The sequence below is a fragment of the Candoia aspera genome, chromosome 2 (genome assembly GCF_035149785.1).
Source record: "Candoia aspera isolate rCanAsp1 chromosome 2, rCanAsp1.hap2, whole genome shotgun sequence".
In the NCBI taxonomy this organism is placed as follows: Eukaryota; Metazoa; Chordata; class Lepidosauria; order Squamata; family Boidae; genus Candoia; species Candoia aspera.
In genome coordinates, this window is record NC_086154.1 from 165748668 (window position 1) to 165770666 (window position 21999).

The window sequence follows — 21999 nt, forward strand, 5'->3', positions numbered from 1 at the left end:
GTGTTGTATAATCTGTAAGGCAATTAAATCATTGTAAATGCATGTAATTCAGTTCCTCCTTACAAAGAGAGGGTCATTACTAAACTTGTGCACTGAAGAAGGGAATCTGAAGCGAAACAAGTCTACTGTGTAGAACCAAAAGGTTCTAGGCATCTCCAGGGTTCTAAGTGGTGCTCTATCATTTTCCACATCTCACTGGTACTGAACTTGATTCCAAACTGTTGACTGACTTCTACAGTAACACTTTCCATTTAATATTATGTGTATTTGTTTGATTAAGAGCACATACCTATGAACTCACTACGCCAGCTGCATGTAATGTCTGATTACATCAGTGTGGTGCAATCAAAATAATACACAACCTTTGGAAACTCCTTGCCTCCTTCACCACTCCTTCACATTCCTTGTTACGTGAATGAAGTAATGCCTTAGTATTCATATTCTCTAGGGAATGTCCAAAAGCTGAGAGTTACAGTTTAATCTGGCCAACACCTGATTAAGGAAGGGTAGTTTAAAACAATACACCTTCCACAAACTCTCACTGACCTTGGCTGATCTCCAAAGCTAAGCAGGTCTGGACCTATTCATACTTTGAAATTATAAGACAACCTCATAGGTGGCCTTGTGAAAGATCAGGAAATCCTCAGGCTGTAGACTAGATTTGGAGGTCAAAAAATTTCTTGGATGAAGGCATGACAACCTCTTCTGTCAGGGAAGCTGCAGAGGTGCACCTGTGATGTCACAAGTAGCTGAGTTCAGTTAAAAGGAGGCTACTTCTGAACTTTCGTTCCACTGAGATCTATTACATCCGGACAGCAAGCAGTATTAGAGGTACTCATGATATAATGTGAGAGTTTCACCAAGAGTTTCATAATGTCCAGACAAATTTCTCTATTTGAGTGAAACATCATATCCTTATAAAAATCCCCAGTTGTGAAATGTCAAAATTGTTCTATATTTTTCCTGTTCTTGCAGAATAACAAGTAGATACTCATAATCAGACTGCTGATTTATCTAGCCATTTCCTATTTAAAATAAGCAGCAGCAGTTCTCCAAAATGGTAAACGGATTTATCTGGAGAGGTCAGCAAGCCCTCCAAGAGACCTGGGGCATACAGAGAGACTTTCTCGGCTGAACTATAGACCTTCCCATGCACTGTTCGGATTCTGTTCTCTGCTACGTGGCTTGCTGGTTTCCCATAACCGATTGATGTCATGCTGCCCCTTTTAGATTCTTTTCCCAAAGACTTCTCAGCTAAAATGTGTGCTTCTAAATTAGATAGTTCTTCAATATACATGTTGAAATAATGTATTACGCAAAGCTCAGACCCTCACTCCACCCATTTCTACCTACCAGGTTTGAGCTATTCATTAGAATCCCTGCTGTGCACCTCCAAATGCTTGAACTTTGTTGACTTCTCAGAGAATTATAAGTAGAATAATGTATTTGCTGTCAGCACAGAAGACTTCTCTGAGCACCCACCTCTTGGTTTACTTCCCCCTTCTCTCCCCATTGTGTTGCCACTGAAATCCATCACTTGGTAATGTAAGTATGTAGGGAAACAAATTACTAAAAGAAGTCTTGAGGTTCTATTTTCACTGGTTAGTTTTGCTGCCTTGAATGATTAAGCACTAATTCCTAAGATCACTTCATATACTGACCTATCCTTTGGACTAGCTTTCTAAGTGTAGAACCTGATGCCCTTGCTTCCATGCTCCACGTGAAAAAAGGCCCTGTTTGCTGCATGTAGTTGTGGTTTGGATAGATCCTGTACATAGAATTGAATGCATCGGGCAACTGTGAAAGAGAAACAAGTTCTTATCTCTATAGATCCCACGTAGGCCTTTCCTTGGAACTGGCTTTTTCAGAGATAGAGCAATGAAATCATTCAGACATAACACACACATCAAATCTGAGTAAAATGTGTGATTAATTAACATATCCAGAGAAACATACTCTTTTTCATGTACAGCATGGAATACGCCCCTTATATTCATTTAATTATGATGACACCTAATGAACGATGGACATCAACCAGTCCTTTTAGTGGAGTTGGGTAGTCTCTCTCTGCTGAATGCTTTCCACCAGATATCCAAGACTGAGGGATTTTTCTAAGCATTATGGACAGCAGTATGTGAGGTAGAGGAGAGGCAAGGAGAAAGAAGCAAGCTGCACTGGCGTATTTTTATTCCTATCCTTTTTATGTACCACACAGGTTCACTTGTTGGGTCTTTACATGATCTGGCTGTAAACAGGCTGTGCTAGTGGGACTCAGGATACTGTACACTGCTCAAGATTGCAGAAGGATGTTTCACAGTGTGCACTGGTGTATCTGCCCTGAATTCACAACAGGTTGTGTGATTTTTCTGTGTACGTAGGAGCTGAATGTGGACTCAGGCAAGTTGTAACTTGTCCTCTTGTTTGTGTACACATCAAAGCCTTCACAAACACCACAAGATGGATCATGCCCCAACTTCTTTTTTTATCAAGTTCCCGTAGGTTGTTAATAGATGTGGTTGATTCTAGATTTTGCTTTCCTGGGCTCTGGTGCTGAACCCATTTCTCATAGTAGACAAGCAAAACATATTTCAATCAGTCTGCTTCGGCTCCTTCCTATTAATGTTGCCAGAATTAATGGAAATATTTAACCAGGTCCACTCCATTATGTTATCAACGTACCTGCAATAGGCGTGGTTTGTAGCTTTCTCTTTGTAAGTTTCATAAAAGACTGCATTATAACCAATATGCATGATTTTATATACTTATTTTCCACCCCTAGTTATATACATTTTAAATAAGCAGCAGGTTAAATAATAGGAAAAAGTATTTTTGACAGTGACATTCCACAGAGAAAGCAATAACTGAGCTGCTGTCCATTTTCCAGAGCTGTCTCCACAAGGGGGGCTTTAGTCAATCTCTGACAGACCTACATTCTGAAGGTAGCCCCTCCGATCTCCTCCACTCTCCCAGGCGCTTCTTGAACCATTCCTGGAGAAACAAAGGAATGTTGCTCAATTAATAAAGAGGAAAGTGGGCTACCTGGCACAAGACATTGAGACTTTGGTAGGCAATGATAAAACGAGTGGTGAGCTGCCGAGAGTACAGGTAGTCCTCACTTAATGACCACAATTAGGACTGGAATTTCAGTTGTTAAGTAAAGAGGTCATTAAGTGAATCCAACCCAATTTTACAACCTTTTTGTGGCAGGCATTAAGCAAATCACTGCGGGTGTTAAGCGAACCATGTGGTCATTAAGCAAATCATGTAGTTCCCCACTGATTTTGCTTGCCAGAAGCTGGCTGGGAAGATTGACAATGGCAATCACATGACCACGGATGCTGCAATGGTCATAAATGTGAACTGGTTGCCAAGTGCCCAAATCGTGATCATGTGACTGCGGGGACACTGTGTCAGTCTTAAGTGTGAGGACCGGTCGTAACTCAGTTTTTTCAGCATCATCGTAAGTCCAAACCATCACTAAACAAATGGTTGTTAAGCAAGGACTACCTGTATAAGTTTCATAAGAAAACAAAAAAGAATGGACATCCCATCTGGGGAAAGTATGTGTGTGAAATGGACCTTATCATTTTGACCAACAGGTAAAAGAAAAGTTTTGAATACTCAGTGAAAAGAAAGAAAAAAAGCTTGCCATCAAAGAGAAAAATGCTTCCTCAGTCCATTCCCTCCTGTGCTTGTTTTCTGTATTGAGGGAGGATTAATTAGGTTTTTTTTAAATAACCAGCAAGACTGAGGTCTCTGACCTGTAGCCAGAAGTGCTGTAATTCATTCTACCATCTCAGCAGCATTCTGCCACTTCGTTCCACTGTACTCAGATTGCACAGAGGGTTGGTCCCATCATAAACGTCCTACAGACAGATGGTCTCCTTCCATCGGTAAGAAGATTTTGATTCCTCAGAGGGGATTATAGGTTGATTCCCACTCCCCCCCCATATGTTCTGGAAGGCTAGGCACCCTTCAGCCCTAGCAAATGTAGGGAGGAGAAAAGCAGGAATGATTCATTGGGAAAGTGGTACATGCAAGAGAGGTGTTAACCCTTCCTGTACTGCTTTTAATATTACAAATACCTCCAAGATTCCATAATATCTATGATTTTCTGCAGGTAATGCTGTGGAAGTTTGAAAAGGAAAATTGCTCATTGGCTGTTAAGACAGCAGGTTTTGTTTTTGGAAAATTAACATTCAGGCAACTGGATACTGGAAACTGTGGGTTATTTAGAAAAGTTGGAGAAATGTGCAAAAGGGGGAAAGGATAGCAATCGATGCAGAGGTTAAGAAAATAAATGCAGTACAGCTCAAAGTTTTGTATATTTCAGATAGTCATCATTATAAACTATGAAGGCTGATGAAAAAAAAATCTGGAGCTTCCCTGATAATGCTGAAAAGCATAGTTGTTACACGCATGATCCCTACTTTGCGGCACTGAAAAATTAAAACAAGTACCAAAGTGCATTAAGAAACCTAGATCCCATTGCTTATCCTGGGTTCAGTTTCTTCTGAAGGAGGTCACTGATAGCAGTTCTACCTCCTTATGTATATAGGTGGAGTATAAGTTGAAAGTGTGCAGCACCAGTCAGCACCACCTTTTTAACCTTCTTCTTCAGACCTAGTACCAGCAAGATTCTCTTGTATAAACATGGATCTGGCTTCCCCTCTCTTTTTCAGATAACATCAGGAGGGAGGGGGAAACAAAAGTGAGTCTTCTTGGCCCATTACCTAGTCTTCTTGAGCCACTGAAATAGGATCACAAGAGTATTGCTGGCCATTAGAAGCTTTTAGACATTTAGGAGGCTCCATCTCAGGACACCACCCTGAGATTGTTAAAAATATTAGGAGTCAAAATTTGGAAGACAGCCTGGGATCTATAGTCAGTATAGCACCTTTGTGTTTAAGCCCTGCCCTCATCCCCCCAGCCAAGTTATTTGCTTATTGCTTAGATTCCTGCCCATCACATAAAATCCTCTAAATCTCAGTTAACACAAGCACTAGAGAAATCAGAAATTACATGGAGTGTAGGGTTCATTCTACTGAAGAAAATGGCGGCTGTGAGTAGAAAATTCCATCACAGAGGTATCATATTCTGTTGGCTAGGCTTTGCCCCATGCAATTTCTCATGGATTGGTGGTCCAGAAATGAACAATCTCCTCAAGATGCAAATGATTGCATTGAAGGCCAAAGCCATAGTTACTCACTAGCACCTCTTCTACTGAGAGCCCTGCCTCAGCAGCAATGAGGTCAAGGGTAGCACGATCAGGGTTCTTGCTGATTCGGGTGAAGTTGTACTCCAGAATCTCCACCTGGTCTTCTCTGAGTCTGATCGCCTTTTCCACAGACATTTTCACTTCATACACGTTTGGTAGCAAACAGAGAGCTAGGAAGGCACAACAACATAAAGCATTAGATTCTGTGCAGAGGTTACTACTTGTCTGACCCCTTTGATACAATTGCAACAAATGTTTTTGGCAAAAGTTCCATTTGCATTTTAAATATACAATCCTTCCATCACCATTTCCATGCAGTCCTCTCTCTCAGCCCTGGGAAGCAGGCAAAGGCAAGCCACTTTTCAAAATCTTGCCAGAAAACTGCAGGGACTTGTTGTCAAAAACTGACTCAGAGGTACCCCCCCACACAAAAAAGAGGGTTTTCTTTTGGCAGTGGTCAAATAGGAAACCTGACAAACCATCCATTGTGAAATGCAATCCATCATTTTATGCCAATGATCAAATGCAGTGAACTACTAAATAAGATTACATGTCTGCCAAACTCTGAAATACAGTCAAAAGTTAATTAGTTTTAGGTGCCAGCTTTCACATGCTGCCATGTTCAATTCCCAAAGGTTAAATGTTGAAAGTAAGTGCAACTCAGTGCAAATAGTAATATTAAATGCTCTGTGAATATTCACAGTGTAATGATGTTTTTATTGATTATGTGCCATCAAGTCAGCATCAACTCTTAGTGACCAGAAAGACCACCTCCACGATGACCTGTCTCCAATGTGGCCCTTCCGATCTTCCAACAAAGATCCATTAAAATTAAGTCTGAGGAATTTTGCAATGTAGTTGGGATGGAATTCATCATAAATTGATCCGACATTAGGACTATAATTAGGAGATTATAACCCTAACATTTTACAAGGTTCATAGGGATTGTAAAAAGAGGTTATGTTTACTGCTAAAATTGACATTTCCAGAAATACCTTAGCTACTAAAATTTAGTGAATAGTTTCAAATTGTGCAAAAGACAAATCAAATCAAGCCATTTTATTAATTTTAATAGTATTAAATATTCATTAATAATTTCCCTTCCAATAGATCATGCTGTCTGAACAAGTATCTTTATCTCAAAAGTCCTATACTGTTTCAGCATCTTCCAAAAGTTTAAATCTCCAAGATTCTTTGGGAAAATAAAATAGATATAAAACTATTAAGTTTATAATAGAAGGCTAGAAGGCCACAGGGCAATGGCACACTGTCCGTGGTAAACTGGGGAGAGCTAGTGCCTTGTTTTTGCTTTATGAATTTTCCTGTGTTCTGACTACCTGGTCGACATGACATAGTGAGAGAGCTAACGTCCTTTATTCACTCCCCACTTCTTATTCTCATTCTCCTGATATTTTGAAGTGGGTGCTTCTCAGACTATTTCAGTACTGCCTAGTAGCTGCCTTTTCCCCAAATTTTCAGGTTGAAATTTCAGTTTTTGAAAAAGTATGTGCAGCACATGGCAAAATAATTAAAGCTAAGCTTCTCTCTCTCAATACAGTTCTAGATCCATCCATCAGTCACATCAATCTCAGCCATGAGACTAGACAGCCAGATTAAAAAGAAATAGAACTAGCACTGGGAAAAAACCCTAAATGTTAGGTACTTGGGAAAGGAGATTTCTCAGATCCAAGAAAAGGCTTGCCTATTGTTGAGGGAAGTGCGGAAAATGGAGAGATGTTATAGCCTTGAAAGTACCGTTCAGAATGGCCAAAGGAAGGCACAGGTAATGGGGTGGAACGGTTTGAATCTCCTTATATTTTCTTCTCTGTCAGTTGTGTTCAGATGTCTTTGTCCAAGGAAATTCAGTATTACCAATCTGAACTTATTAAACAATCTGTGCTGACGAACAGCAGCTGGGGAATGGAGTAGAAGTGGTAAAAGTGATCAGTGCTTGCAGCTGCTGGCTCTTTCTCTCTCCCTTGGTCCATAATCTTTAAAGGTGGTTATAAATACCCAGAAGCGCTACTGCAGAAATTGCTGCATCCTTATTGTATTTCAGACCAAACAAGATTACACTGCAGAAATGCAAAGTAACTTTCAGAGAAGAACAAAGCCACAAAAAGAAATCAATTATTTCTGTTGTCTCCATCTAAATCACCAGATCGAATGCAACTTGGCAATATCCAACCCATTGCAGAAAGGCTACGATGGAAATAATGCTATGGAAACTTTTGGTGCCATTTAAAGAGGGACTTCACCTCCCACAGGAAGAAAGGGTGACACCTGTGGCATGAGAGCATCACGCAGTTGTCGTGACTTACATACTTGTATGAGACGTTGTGAGGCGAAAGCTTGAGTGTGGCGTTTGCATGGTGACATGATCATGCATATGTTCTCATTTTAGCATCACAGTTTGTTATGGATGCCAGTGACCTCAGGCCCCAATATATGCACACCTTGTGGCATAGTGCTAACAGAAATGTTGGTGTTAATGTGTGTTAAGTGACCTGCCTGACTTACACCTAATTTGAGATGTGGGATGCCACAAGAAGGGGAGGTAGCTGACCCCTTGCTGCTGCTTCTGCAAAAGGGAGAAATTTAGAGCAGGTCTGCACTCTGTAGTATAGATCAGTGTTTCTCAGCCTGGCTGGGGAATTCTGGGAGTTGAAGTCCACACATCTTGAAGTTGCTAAGGTTGAGAAACACTGGTATAGATAGAGTTTGCCCCAGACCACAAATGTTGGGTGTCATAGAGGGAGTATAGCTGGTGATTCTTCCTGGTTCTGCCTTCTATCCAATTACTGAGAAAGCTGTTCAGCTCCCTTCCCTGAATGCTTTTCAGCAGAGGCGGGATAGCAGAGGTGTGCAAAACATTTTCAGTTCAAAACATTTCAAACCGGAAACATCCTATTTCAAACCCATTTTGAGTCTGGAACAGGTATTCTGATTTTACTAGAAGTGTTCTGGCAAAGTTCTAACCATTCTGGAAATGTTCTGAGCTTGAAACAGCCTCATTTCAAGTTTGAACCAACCATTCCAAATTTAAGGTAGGAGTTGTTTGCTCTACACACTTTTTTAATGTTCAAACATTTCCAGTAGGATCATAGAAGGCTTTTCAAACTCAAAGCAATAATTTCACACCTCTGTAGGACAGCCATGAGTCAGGGAGATTTTAAATGAGATTACTAAATGGAGCTGGAGGCTGGATTTCCAATTCTTTGATCCTATGTTACCCTCCAGTATTATACCCAACACCAAAGCCATATGGGCTACATTCACATGACACACCAGCCCATACATACTTGAACTGTATATATCTGAATACAAGCAGCCCACTTTCCTAGATTTGAACAACACACTGAATCCTGAATTAGCCCCAGTCTCTGGGTTTGCACAACACATTAGGTTACAAATTGTTGGTGGTGATGGTAGTGGTAATACAGGGTATTGTGCCAACCTGGTTTAGTCAGGTTCTAACCTCTACATGGACTAGGAGTGGGGCACCATCTAGTCTAAAATACCTCGAGCAGCCAGTGTCTGTGCCTGTCCTTTTTTAAACAGCATGGTGAAGCAACCCTATTTGGGCTTTTCCACCTGAAATTTTTATTGTACTTGTTTTTAACCGATTCTTCTATCAGGAGAAATACATCTTTTTTAAAAAGCCATTTGGGGAGGAAAGGTGCCGGCTGGTAAGTTTTGGCTCTCTCCAGCCACCCCCTCATGCATCACTTTATATCAGTGTCATTCATTTATTGTAGCAGTCTGCCTGCCAGGAAAGGAGATTGGCCATCCAGGTTCATATCTATAATGGTATGTGCAAATGACCTTGGGAGACAGGAGGCAGAGCCACAGACTAGACAACTGGTGTAAAAGATATCTCGGCCCACAGGAAGGAAGGCATGGGAAGCATTTCAGAAGGGACCCTTCCTAGTTTTCTGGAGAGTAAAAAGAGAGGAGGGGAGAAATATTTTCAGTCTTGCAAGTTTCTGATAATGTAACCTTACAATAAAGATAGAGCTAGTACCTCTGGTTGTGCTTCTTGTCTGGACTACCTCGCAGGGCTAACAACATTTTGACATTATTATACATTCCAAATATGAACCCCCATCAAAACCACTACAGGAAACAGCTCTGTAGGAAATCTACAGAATAGGAAATGTTCAAAATATCACCAGATAAGAGGTTGTGACTACCAAAGCATCACAGTTCCTATGTAGTCTCATCACAATTCCAGATTCCCATTGAAATAGCTATTTGAATAAAGAGAGAGACAAGAGCATTGGCCCATGGAGATGCAGGAAGCTGAGAATCTCCCACTACATGTGCCACCATGAGGCCATTTACATGGTGGCTTCAAAGTAGTTCTAGAAAAGAGGGCTGGGAGGATTTTTGTCCTTCCTGTGCCCATTTCTATACAAATGTCCTGGTATAACATTAGGGCATGACTTTGCTTAGATAGCTGAAAAGCATCTAAAGGCTTAAGTGAGATGCCACTACTTGGAACCAGTTTTACTAAAGGAATCCTTTCCTATGGAAGAAGTCTATAGACTAACCATTTCCCTCAATATTCCCTCCTCCTCCTCTTTCCACAAATGGTACTGTACAAGTATATAATAACATCCTCATTTGAAGAAGTAGTAGGGAGATTGGGACATGGCAGAATGGGGTCATGGCTACAGGGAAGTTAGAATCAGATAGTTCTCTGTGACAGGCTTATCATGGCCAAAGTAAATCTGATGACCTTTGCATTTAAGATACAGGTGTTTACGAAGCCAAATAGCTAGTACAGTTTTAAAATATGCAAATAGCTGTGCTGAGCTCAAAGCAAGCACTGAAGGAGCCTTAGCTTTTTTCCCTCTAGTGCAGTCCTAAAACTGTTGGAAGCTATGATTTGTGCTAGGAGAGATGCCCTCCCCCTTACAAAGACCTAAACATGATTTTTCCCAAGACTGCAAGGAAGTGGATACATTCCCCCACTTGCTACATTTACTACCATCATCAATTGCTGTCCCCTCTCCTGGTGGTATTTGCAATTTTTTTAAAAAGCGCACATCAAAGGCAAACACAATTTAATGCAATATCTACTTTAGCTTCCATCTGTAGCTATTCTGCTTTCAAGCAAAGGGCAACCAAAATGCTGAAGGTCTTACCTAACCTTTTGCTGGCTTCTGAGTCCTGGCCAAAGATCCTCAGCTCCCTGTCACAGAAACCAGCTGCCTTGGCACTCCTGGGGATGCTGGGGGGAGTACACAGGGCCCATTCACCAGATGCTCTTTTGGGGTTGTTCTGTCCCAGTTTTGTATAGAAATGTAATCCTAGTCCAACTTGTCTTTCAGGGAACACAGCTTTGTGGCTTGCTCTTGTTTGCTTTGTTGGCATCCCTTGTGTCCTGGGTAAAGAATGGGTGCTTTGCTATACTAACAACAGCCCTCACCCTTGCTTAAAAACATGACTAGGCCAAGTTGGGCTCTGCATATTGATTTGTTGAGTGGTGCCTGCAGAAAGGGCTGGAAATGGGTCAAAGCTTCTTCCAATAAAGCCAACTCAGAGATCTGTTTAGTTAGCAATGAAGGACTGGGAGGTGTGTGGGTAGTGAAGCATTCTGTTGAGATGTTACTATCAGAAGGTAGAATGACCAGTTCTGGGTTGCAAAAATCCTGACATGAGTTAGGTTTTCTGTATCTTTTTGCTGACTTCTAGAAGCCATCCCAATTTTTGTAGCCCAGCTCTGGTAGCCCTATTATTACATATTAATTTATGGGCCAAGACCAAACAAATGAACAGTAAAACCTATTGTTGTTGTTTATTCGTTCAGTCACTTCCGACTCTTCGTGACTTCATGGACCAGCCCACGCCAGAGCTTCCTGTCGGTCGTCAACACCCTCAGGTCCCCCAGGGACGAGTCCGTCACCTCTAGAATGTCATCCATCCACCTTGCCCTTGGTCGGCCCCTCTTCCTTTTGCCCTCCACTCTCCCTAGCATCAGCACCTTCTCCAGGGTGTCCTGTCTTCTCATTATGTGGCCAAAGAATTTCAGTTTGGCCTTTAATATCATTCCCTCAAGTGAGCAGTCTGGCTTTCTTTCCTGGAATATGGACTGGTTTGATCTTCTTGCAGTCCAAGGGACTATCAGAATTTTTCTCCAACACCACAGTTCAAAAGCATCTATCTTCCTTTGCTCAGCCTTCCCTATGGTCCAGCTCTCGCAGCCATATGTTATCAAGGGGAATACCATTGCTTTAACTATGCGGACCTTTGTTGTCAATGTGATGTCTCTCCTCTTAACTACTTTATCAAGATTTGTCATTGCTCTCCTCCCAAGAATTAAACATCTTCTGATTTCCTGGCTGCAGTCAGCATCTGCAGTAATCTTTGCGCCTAGAAATACAAAGTCTTTCACTGCTTCTACATTTTCTCCCTCTATTTGCCAGTTATCAATCAAGCTGGTTGCCATAATCTTGGTTTTTTTGAGGTTTACCTGCAAGCCAGCTTTGGCACTTTCTTCTTTCACCTTCATCATAAGGCTCCTCAGTTCCTCTTCACTTTCAGCCATCAAAGTGGTATCATCTGCATATCTGAGATTCAATTTTAACTCCAGCCTTGGATTCCTCAAGCCCAGCTTGTCGCATGATGTGTTCTGCGTACAAGTTGAATAGGTAGGATGAGAGTATACAGCCCTGCCGTACTCCTTTCCCAATCTTAAACCAGTCCGTTGTTCCATAGTCTGTTCTTACTGTTGCTACTTGGTCGTTATACAGATTCTTCAGGAGGCATACAAGATGTATCCCCATACCGCTAAGAACTTGCCACAATTTGTTATGGTCCACACAGTCAAAGGCTTCAGAATAGTCAATAAAACAGAAATAGATGTTTTTCTGAAACTCCCTGGCTTTTTCCATTATCCAGTGGGTATTGGCAATTTGGTCCCTAGTTCCTCTGCCTTTTCTAAACCCAGCTTGTACATCTGGCAATTCTCGCTCCATAAATTGCAGGATCTTCAGCATTACCTTACTGGCATGTGAAATGAGTGCCACTGTTCAATAGTTTGAACATTCTTTAGTGTTCCACCTTTTTGGTATGGGGATATAAGTTGATTTTTTCCAATCTGATGGCCTTTCTTGTGTTTTCCAAATTTGCTGGCATATAGCATGCATTACCTTGACAGCATCATCTTGCAAGATTTTGAACAGTTCAGCTGGGATGCCGTCATCTCCTGCTGCCTTGTTATTAGTAATGCTTCCTAAGGCCCATTCAGCCTCACTCTTCAGCATGTCTGGCTCTATCTCACTGACCACACAGTCAAAGCTATCCCCGATATTGTTACCCTTCCTATACAGGTCTTCCATATATTCTTGCCACCTTTTCTTGATCTCTTTTTCTTCTGTTAGTCCTTGCCATCTTTGTTTTTGATCATACCCATTTTTGCCTGGAATTTACCTCCAATGTTTCTAATTTTCTGGAAGAGGTCTCTTGTCCTTCCTATTCTATTGTCTTCTTCCACTTCTGCGCATTGCTTGTTTAAAAATAATTCCTTATCTCTTCTGGCTAACCTCTGGAATTTTGCATTTAGTTGGGCATATCTCCCCCTATCACTGTTGCCTTTTGCTTTCCTTTCTTGGGCTACTTCTAGTGTCTCAGCAATTTTGCCTTCTTGGTTTTCTCTTTCTTTGGGATGTATGTTGCCGCCTCCTGAACAATGTTGCGAACTTCTGTCCAGAGTTCTTCCAGGACCCTATCTACTAAGTCCAGTCCCTTAAATCTATTCTTCACCTCCACTGCATATTCCTTAGGAATATTAGTGAGCTCATATCTAGCTGATCTGTGGGTCTTCCCTAATCTCTTTAGTCTGATCCTAAATTGTGCAAGAAGAAGTTCGTGATCGGAACTACAGCCAGCTCCAAGTCTTGTTTTTACCGACTGTATAGATGTCCGCCACCTTTGGCTGCAAAGGATGTAGTCAATCTGATTTCGGTGTTGTCCATCTGGTGAAGTCCATCTATAAAACTGTCTCTTAGGTTGTTGGAAGAGAGTGTTTGTTATGCAGAGTGTGTTGTCTTGGCAAAATTCTATCAGCCTATGTCCTGCTTCGTTTTGTTCTCCCAGGCCATGCTTACCTGTAATTCCAGGTGTCATTTGACTGCCCACCTTAGCATTCCAGTCTCCTGTGATGAAAATAACATCTCTTTTAGGCGTGTTGTCCAGTAGGTGCTGCAGATCCTCATAGAACTGCTCTACTTCAGCTTCTTCAGCATCTGTGGTTGGGGCATATATTTGGATCACTGTGATGTTAGATGGCTTGCCCTGAATTCGAATTGAGATCATTCTATCGTTTTTTGGATTGTATCCAAGCACTGCTTTAGCCACTTTACTATTAATTATGAAGGCTACTCCATTTCTTCTGTGGTCCTCTTGTCCACAGTAGTAGATCTGGTGGTCATTTGATGTGAAGTGGCCCATTCCAGTCCATTTCAGTTCACTGACGCCCAAAATGTCTCTTTAATCTTGACATCTCACCAATAACCACATCCAAGGTGCTCATAGATCTTACATCCCAGGTTCCAATGGTGTGTTGATCCTTAGAACATCAGATTTGCCGTTCACCACCAGCACTGTCGGCCGCTAGCTGTCCTTTCGGCTTTGAGCTAGCTGCGTCATCACATCTGGGGCTAGATGAACTCATCCTCTGTTCCTCCCCAGTAGCATTTTGACCATCTTCCGACCTGGGGGTCTCATCAATCTCTGGTTGTACTGATCCATTTAGTTTTCACGGCAAGAATACTGGGGTGGGTTGCTATTACCTTCCCCAGGGATCGCATTTAGTCTGACCTCTCTGTCATGACCTTCCCATCTTGGGTGGCCCTTCACGGTTTAGCTCATGGCATCATTGAGGTGCTCAAGCTCCAGCACCACGACAAGGTAACGATCCTTTGCTGAAGAGTAAAACCTATACAACAGTTAAAATGCATTTATAAAAACTACATGCATTGTATGCTACAAAGGGCAAAGGGGCCACATCTACAATTAAATACTGCTCCCTCAGCCAATATTAGATTGGATTATTAGTAATCCAGTGTTAGATTGGATTACTAATGTTAGACCGGATTACTAGTGATGACACTTACACCTGTGGTAACATTCTTCCCACTTTTGTAACAATGCTGATTTGTTGGAAAATTTAAGTAAATTTAATTTAAATAAAAGGATTTGAAATTAATATATTCCTATTTGGTAGCATATAGCTGACAACGGTTGGTATCTGCTTAGAAGAAGCTAAGCAGAATCAAAACTGCTTGAAACTGAGATGAGAGAGCATGAGGATATCCAGAATAGTAGGTTACATTGGGAAGTCAAAAGATGCCAGGTAGAAGTGCTGGCAAACCATTTCTGTTTTGTTACCAAGGAAATCATGTCAATGTGCCCACATATCTTCAGGAGCCACGCTTGTCTTGAAGGACTCTAGACCTAAATTTGGAATTCTGGAGCAATCGACTGGGAAGGGGTTCACCCAAAAGAACCCCTCTTTTCCTTTCCAGTCACCCTCTTTTGAAATTATTTTTCTTTTGACATTGTATGTTGCCCATACTTGAATGTAACATAGTACATAATTAAGTCATAAAATAGATTTAATTATTTTTCCTTCCTGGAGTGACTGGGGAGAGTGATGGGGCAAAACAGAGGGTAGAGTTCTGAACAATGTTCATCCAGTTTCCAACTTTCTCTTCTTGGGGAAGATTATTGAGAAGATGGGAGCCCTGCACCTTCAAAGTGCTTTGGAGGAAGCAGATTATCTGGACCCATTACAGTTGGTTTCATGACAGGATATACAGAAGATGGAATTGATCGCACTTGTGGATGGCCTCTGGTGGGCCTCTGGTGGTGTATCCATCCTGGCCTTACTTGATCTCTCAGCAGCTTTCGATACCATCAATCATGGTATCCTTCTAAGATGGCTGAGGGGGTTGGGAGTGGGAGGCACTGAGCTTCAGTAGTTGTCCTCCTTCCTCCAAGGCTGGTTGAGGTCGGTGCTGGTAGTGGGATTTTTGTGGGGTGCTGCAAGACTCAGCTCTCCCCACTAACATCTACAGTACATGAAACACTGGCTGAGGTCATCCATCAGCATGAGGTTAAGTACCATGCTGAGGATACTCAGCTGTACATCTCTGCCCTGGGCTGCCCAAGTGATGTGATAGGGGTGTTTTCCCAGTGACTGGAGGCTGTATGGGCCTATATGGGCAAGAATTGGTTTCACCTCTACCATGACAAGACCAAGTGTCTGTGGGTTTTGGGGTCCCCCATACGTAGTGATTTGCCAACTTTAATTCTGGCTGGGGTGACACTGCCCCAGTCAGAGCTGGTACAGAATCTAGGCGTTGTCCTGAATTCATGGCTCCTCCTTGAAGAGCAGGTGGCAGCTGTGGACAGGAGGGCCTTGCACAATATATCTTGTGTGCCAGCTGCGCCCTTTCCTAGATTGGGGGGCACTGCTCATGGTCACTCATGCCATAGTCACCTCCCAATTGAATTATTGCAATGCCCTCTACATGGGGCTGCCTTTGAAGAACATTTAGAAGCTGTAGCTGGTCCAAAATGCAGCAGCATGGGCAGTAGTGGGCATACCTCAGTATGACCATATAACACCACTGCTGCATGTACTGCACTGGCACCCAGGAGGCTTCCGGGTACAATTCAAGGTGCTGGTCATCCACTTTAAAGCCCTACATACATGGCATGGGGCCAGGCAATTTGCAGGACCGCCTATCTCCTATGGTTTCTGCCTGGTGAGCATGCTCTGGGTCCCCTCAGTGAAACAATGTTGCCTAGTGAGGCCTCAGAAGCATGTCTTCTCTGTAATGGTGCCTGCCTTATGGAAGATCCTCCCCTGGAGATACAGATGGCTCTGAACCTGTTGGCCTTCAGGAAAGCAGTGAAGATCTGGGTTTTTCTCTAGGCACTGGGGCCAGGATGTTGATGGCACTGGCATGGGGTCGTTGTGATGAATGCAAGTTTTATCAGAGTCTCAACACTGTCTATCGTTTTAATAATCATTTGCTACCCAGAGTTCCTTTTGGTAGATGGGCAGCTATATAAGTTTGTTTAATAAATAAATAAACGATCAGTCCCATGAAACTAATTCCAAGGTGGTTTCAAGAGAAACCAAAAGAGGAAAATGGGGATATTAAAATGCCAGCTTTGCCAAAAAAAAAAACAACAACCCCCCCCCCAAAAACCCATGGCGTGACTGCCTTCTGTCCCTTTTTGTTAAGCAAAAGTTATAGAACAAACTTTTTTATGGCATAACACTAGGCTAAATGAAGCTTTGTACGGCATCAAGCTAGTAACCTGGCGATTACAACAGATCAGGCTGCTGATAAAGGGACATCAACAGTCTGGTTTTCTGCAACTCATCCTCGGCCTTGTTTTCCAGGGTGGTGATGCCCCCACAGGTGTTTGCTTGCCTCCAAGGTGGCTGGGGGTGAACCAGCAAGAAGCCACACAGCTGGGGCTGGCAGGTGAGGCTCTTGACTAGTCAGCTGGCTGCAAGCAAGAGCGATTCGTCCTGTAAACAAGCATCCTTCCATCACCCATTCAGGAAGGGGTGGAACACGGTACAGCAGGAAACAATTGTTCAGACAGCACAAAGCCGCCTCCCTACAGCTTATAGAAGCAGTATGAGTCTTGTCTGAGGACTCCTTACAGGGGAAAAGAGCTCTGTTGGATTTCACACACAGACACATAGCAACTGGTTTAAATGGCCATATTCATACAGTTCAGCTGGCACAATATCTCTGTTAACTACAGTAACAGACACCGAGACCAACCAAAGAGACAGCGTGGGGAGGTATCTCAAGCACCCACATACACACAAGTGTCTTGGAAGATTTGGAATTACTTCCCGAAAAGCAATCAAATCTCAAACCAAATTATTGGCTTTAACCACTGATGTTGATCATCATCTGTTGACTGAATTTGGGGAGAAAGCTCAAGGGCCCTTGAAGAGGAAACGCAAGCAGGTAGGAAGGCACTGGGACCTGCCAGCTCCTCTTTGAAAATGTCTTTTTCCAGACAATCCTCCAGCTCCCCTGAGACAAGCATACTATTAGCTTTGGGACTGGTTGAAGAAAATAGCCTATGGCTGTATGTGTGGGGGGAAATGTCTGGGAACTAGCCATTGACGCATCCTTACAAATGCTCTACACTCCAGGACTGATTCCAACCCCCCCACCCCACCCCCCAATGAGAAGTGTTTCAGCCTAGTAATACCCTGATTATGAACAACAGATGTCAGATTATGATGGAGGACAAAGAAAGGGTGAGCATCTCAGGAGAATTTCTTATTTTCCAGATATGTTAGTGGCAACTCTGAACAGGGCTCTGAAACCTGGCTCTGAAGCTGGCTCTCCAGCTGCAGTCTGCACAGGCTAGGGCTCCTTACCTGGGCTGGATGATGACTAGAGGGCAGAAAAAAGATATAAAAATCTCCAACCTTTGTTTCCAGGTGGTGTCTTTGGGAGTTTTGCAGCCCCAGTCTGGTTGTCCTATCATATCCACCCAGCAGAGACTGGCAATTTTGAAATAAGATCTCTAATCCTCTCAATTATGTTTGCAGAAATCCCTGTACACTGCCCTGCTGTCCTCCACTTTCCTCATTAACCCGCTTCTTACGTTTCTCTTTTTGGTCACCGCTTGGGGAAGCGGCCCATGGACAGGAATAAGAGCCTCCAACAAATATTGCTGGTCAAAGGACCTGTTTGACTGGCATGTATTTAGCAGAAACAATGGTAGGATTCTAATTTCCCTAGGAAGCAAAACCATCTGGAGATGCTCTCTCTCTTCTTCTTCTTCTTTCCAGAATCAGGAGGAGGCATGGGCATGCCTGAATAAAACAACTTTCTCTAAGGTCGCCACCTCCCAGCAATCATCACAACCTTTCAGTGGTCTGTGGATCAGGCTGTAACTCATTGCTCCAGCTGCTCTTCTTATCCTCTCTTTATTTCTTGCTCTTTTACTCTCTGCAGAGCAAATTCTGGCCAGCGTCGTCATTATGAGAAGCTTTATACAGAAATACATCAATTTCTACCATATTACTACTGCATGGCCTTTCTTACTACACAGCCTATGGGGGATCCCTCTTTTCTTTAAAGCAGCACTGACTAGGGTGGCAAAAGCATCTTCTTTTTGCGTGCCGAATGATCTCACCATTCAAAGGTTTTGAATAGCCTGCAACGTGGAGGTGCTAGCTTACTTAATGGCATTTGATGGCTGGTGGCTACTCATAAGTAAAAAGTGTGCCATGCCACAACTACATAGCTAGAGAAAGAAGTTTGAGTTTTGCAAAGAAACTTTTGGAAAGAAGTTGTGGTTGACGACTCCTGTATGGGGGGGTGGGGGTGCAGGACTCATATGAGTTTTAGGTCGCCACAATCTTATGACTGTCAGTGCAGTGTACAAGATTAAATGGCCCATATAATAATATACTAAAAATATAAGACGTTCATAACACAGCATAATCATTACTTTAACATTGGAAAAATACAATTATAGTAATTAAAAATCCTTATGGCACTATCCTAGCTCATTAAAAACAGCCCTCCAGAAGAGCTCTGTTTAAGCAGAGGTCAGCAGGGCCAGGGCAAGCTGTACCTCCAATGAAAAACTATACTACAAAATGGGGGCTCTGAGATTATCATGGCTGTTTGCTTTCCTAGCCTGCTGCCCACCTCAACCAATTCCACATAAAGGAACCCTTTTTGGCCAACGATGCCACCATGTTTATCAGTTCTTTTCCCCAGGGTAAAAGGCTGCCCTGATGTTGCCAGGGGAATAGATAACACCGAGCAGAATTCTGGAACTGACCTGAATTCTCAATTATATAATGGCAGATTTCTAATTTTGCCACTCAAATATAATTGGCTGAAAAGAAGATCCTTGACATTTTGAATTAAAAACTGAAATCCCTATTTTGAAATGGGGATTTCCTTCTTCAAATGGGAATGCTTTGAAATTGTTTATCTTTGCAAACATCAAATACACAAAATTTTCTAATATAAAGAATCACATTAATACCCTTTCACGTCAGCCCTAAAATACATTAGACACTAAACATGGATACACATGCAGATGGAAAGAATCTGTTGGAGTAATCCCAACCAGTAGTTTTATAAAAACATCCACAAACCTCTCCCTTTCTCTGCCCTTCGCTATCCTCCCCTGCATTACTTCACCCATTGTCAAAACTGAACTGGCAAAGATCTTGGGACAAAACCTGCATTGGTTTCCTTTTTGTTTTTACTATGCTTGTTTCATTTTAAAAAGGCCAACAGTAGCAGCAGTAGCAGCAAACATTGAGAGGGAACAAACTCCTCTTCTTGGAATAGCTGCTTTGAAATCCCTGAACTTGCTTCCCTTCCTGGATCCTCCTGCAAAGAGGTGCCCAGGTCTCACTGCCCGGGAGAAGTAGGAGCAGAGACAGTCTGGCCTCCAGGTCATCAAGGTCTGCTGTTTAATCTGGCACTTACCTGGGCCCAGGGAGATCTCCTCTGAGCAGCCGAGGTCCTAGACGAATGTACCTACGGAGGCAGCAACCTCAGACGGCACCTTTATCCCTAGATGTGTGTGAGTCTGTATGAATGAGAGAGAGAGAAAGTGTGTGTGACAGGCAGGTGTGTGTGTGTGACTTGAAAAACCTGCACCACAGACAGGCTGAAACTTAAAGCAGTTGCTTAGCTGTTCAGTCCCTTTCCCTGCTGGCAATTCAGGTTTGGCAGTCAGCTTGTATATGTCAGGGGGAAAAAAAAGGATCTCCAAATTGGTCTGCTGAACTCCTCTGAGCTGCAATTCCCTCACTCTTTCCCTACAAAGCAGACTTGCTTTGGAGTGGATGAAAGAGCAAGCACAAGGGGGCGGGGGGAGATTGTGGGCTCCCCTCCCCGAGAGCAGAGATGCTGCAGTTCTTCCAAGAGTGTCCGGCTGCTGCTGAAGTCAGTTTCAGGAGTTGGACTTTTGCCACTGCCAGTGTCATCCTGCCAGTTGCCTCACGAAACCACACGTCGCTTCCCTTTGGGGATGCAACGTTCGCTTGCCAAACACAGAGGGGAGGCAGGACTGTTGCAACTTCAGTTCCAATGCAAAAATGACTTGCTTAGTCCACACCCAGGATCTGAGCAGAGCTGCTGGCAAGAGGCTTGCTCAGAAGTTATGAAGGCCCTTCCAAGTTGGGCAGGGGAAGGCCCTTCTCACAACCAGTCCCACTCCCCCAAGGCGGAGGAATGCCAAGCAAGGTGGAAAGTGGGCTGCTTCAGAGCACTGGCTTCAGTTCCAAGTGGGATGGGAGTAACGCTGTCAGGAGACAACTTAGAAGAGGCATTTTGATACAGAGTCTGGAGCCTTTGCTAGCCATCTGGAAAATCAGCTATTTTATTCCACACATTTTATTCCACACTTTCACAAGTTATCTCATTGGTTCCTCTAACCTGGCATTGTGTGTCCTGCCTGGGAGAGTCCCTCAGGGTTTCAGACGTGGATCTTTTGCAGACCTACTTGGAGATGCTGAGGGATTAAACCTCCACTTTCTGTCTGCAAACAGGAGCTCTCCTACTGAGCTACAGCCCTTAGGGCTGAAAGGTTGGGCAGCTGAACTGTGAATTATGTATTGGGAGGTCAAATGATTATACTCAAATAGTGCATATATATTCAAGCCACATTTCACGTAGAGAGTATTATGTAAGGGAATCACTTTAATTTACCTGGGATAGGCTGAAGTCCGAAAGCGATGAGGAACTGAGGAGCCTTATGATGAAGGTGAAAGAAGAAAGTGCAAAAGCTGGCTTGCAGCTAAACCTCAAAAAAACCAAGATTATGGCAACCAGCTTGATTGATAACTGGCAAATAGAGGGAGAAAATGTAGAAGCAGTGAAAGACTTTGTATTTCTAGGTGCGAAGATTACTGCAGATGGAAATCAGAAGACGCTTAATCCTTGGGAGAGGAGCAATGACCAATCTCGATAAAATAGTTAAGAGCAGAGACATCACACTGACAACAAAGGTCCGCATAGTTAAAGCAATGGTGTTCCCTGTAGTCACATATGGCTGCGAGAGCTGGACCATAAGGAAGGCTGAGAGAAGGAAGATCAATGCTTTTGAACTGTGGTGTTGGAGGAAAATTCTGATAGTCCCTTGGACTGCAAGAAGATCAAACCAGTCCATCCTCCAGGAAATAAAGCCAGACTGCTCACTTGAGGGAATGATATTAAAGGCCAAACTGAAATACTTTGGCCACATAGTGGGAAGACAGGACACCCTGGAGAAGATGCTGATGCTAGGGAGAGTGGAAGGCAAAAGGAAGAGGGGCCAACCAAGGGCAAGGTGGATGGATGATATTCTAGAGGTGACGGACTCGTCCCTGGGGGACCTGGGGGTGTTGACGACTGACAGGAAGCTCTGGCGTGGGCTGGTCCATGAAGTCACGAAGAGTTGGAAGCGACTGAACGAATAAACAACAAAAGGCTGAAGTCCAGGATTTCTGACTCAGGATAGTGGTCAAGGCAATCCTTAAATGCCACAAAACTGGTTTTCTACCTGTTCAAATCAGTTAAATGTTCCGCATGACTATGCGGGAAGGGCTGGCAACTATGATCAAATTGCCTCCCTGATGCCATGGACTTTTTTTCACAGGGCTGCAGAAGTGAACCCCTTTGCCTCTGTCTCCTTCTGGAGAGTTGATGCCTTTCCCTTTCCCAGTGGAGTTACACTGCAAACATGTCTGTAGGTTGCTGCACTTTTGA

At 43.1% G+C, this 21999-nt stretch overlaps 1 protein-coding gene across 1 annotated transcript; it reads right to left on the bottom strand.

Annotated features, from left to right (window-relative positions):
* Positions 1-1363: 1363 nt before the first annotated feature.
* On the bottom strand, positions 1364-20036 carry HOPX (HOP homeobox). Its single transcript, XM_063296677.1, has 3 exons — positions 19735-20036; positions 5210-5388; positions 1364-2988 (listed from the first exon to the last, which is right to left on the bottom strand). The coding sequence occupies exons 2-3, from the start codon at positions 5351-5353 to the stop codon at positions 2911-2913; spliced, it is 222 nt and encodes a 73-aa protein (XP_063152747.1). The 5' UTR covers positions 5354-5388; positions 19735-20036; the 3' UTR covers positions 1364-2910.
* Positions 20037-21999: the final 1963 nt, after the last annotated feature.

What these genes read in the sequence shown, in the direction of transcription:
- HOPX (XM_063296677.1), bottom strand. Translation starts at nt 5,353, where the DNA reads ATGTCTGTGGAAAAGGCGATCAGACTCAGAGAAGACCAGGTGGAGATT. An exon ending in TCTCAGTAGAAGAGGTGCTA is followed by an intron (nt 2,989 to 5,209) that starts GTGAGTAACTAT and finishes TTGTTTCTCCAG; the next exon opens with GAATGGTTCAAGAAGCGCCT.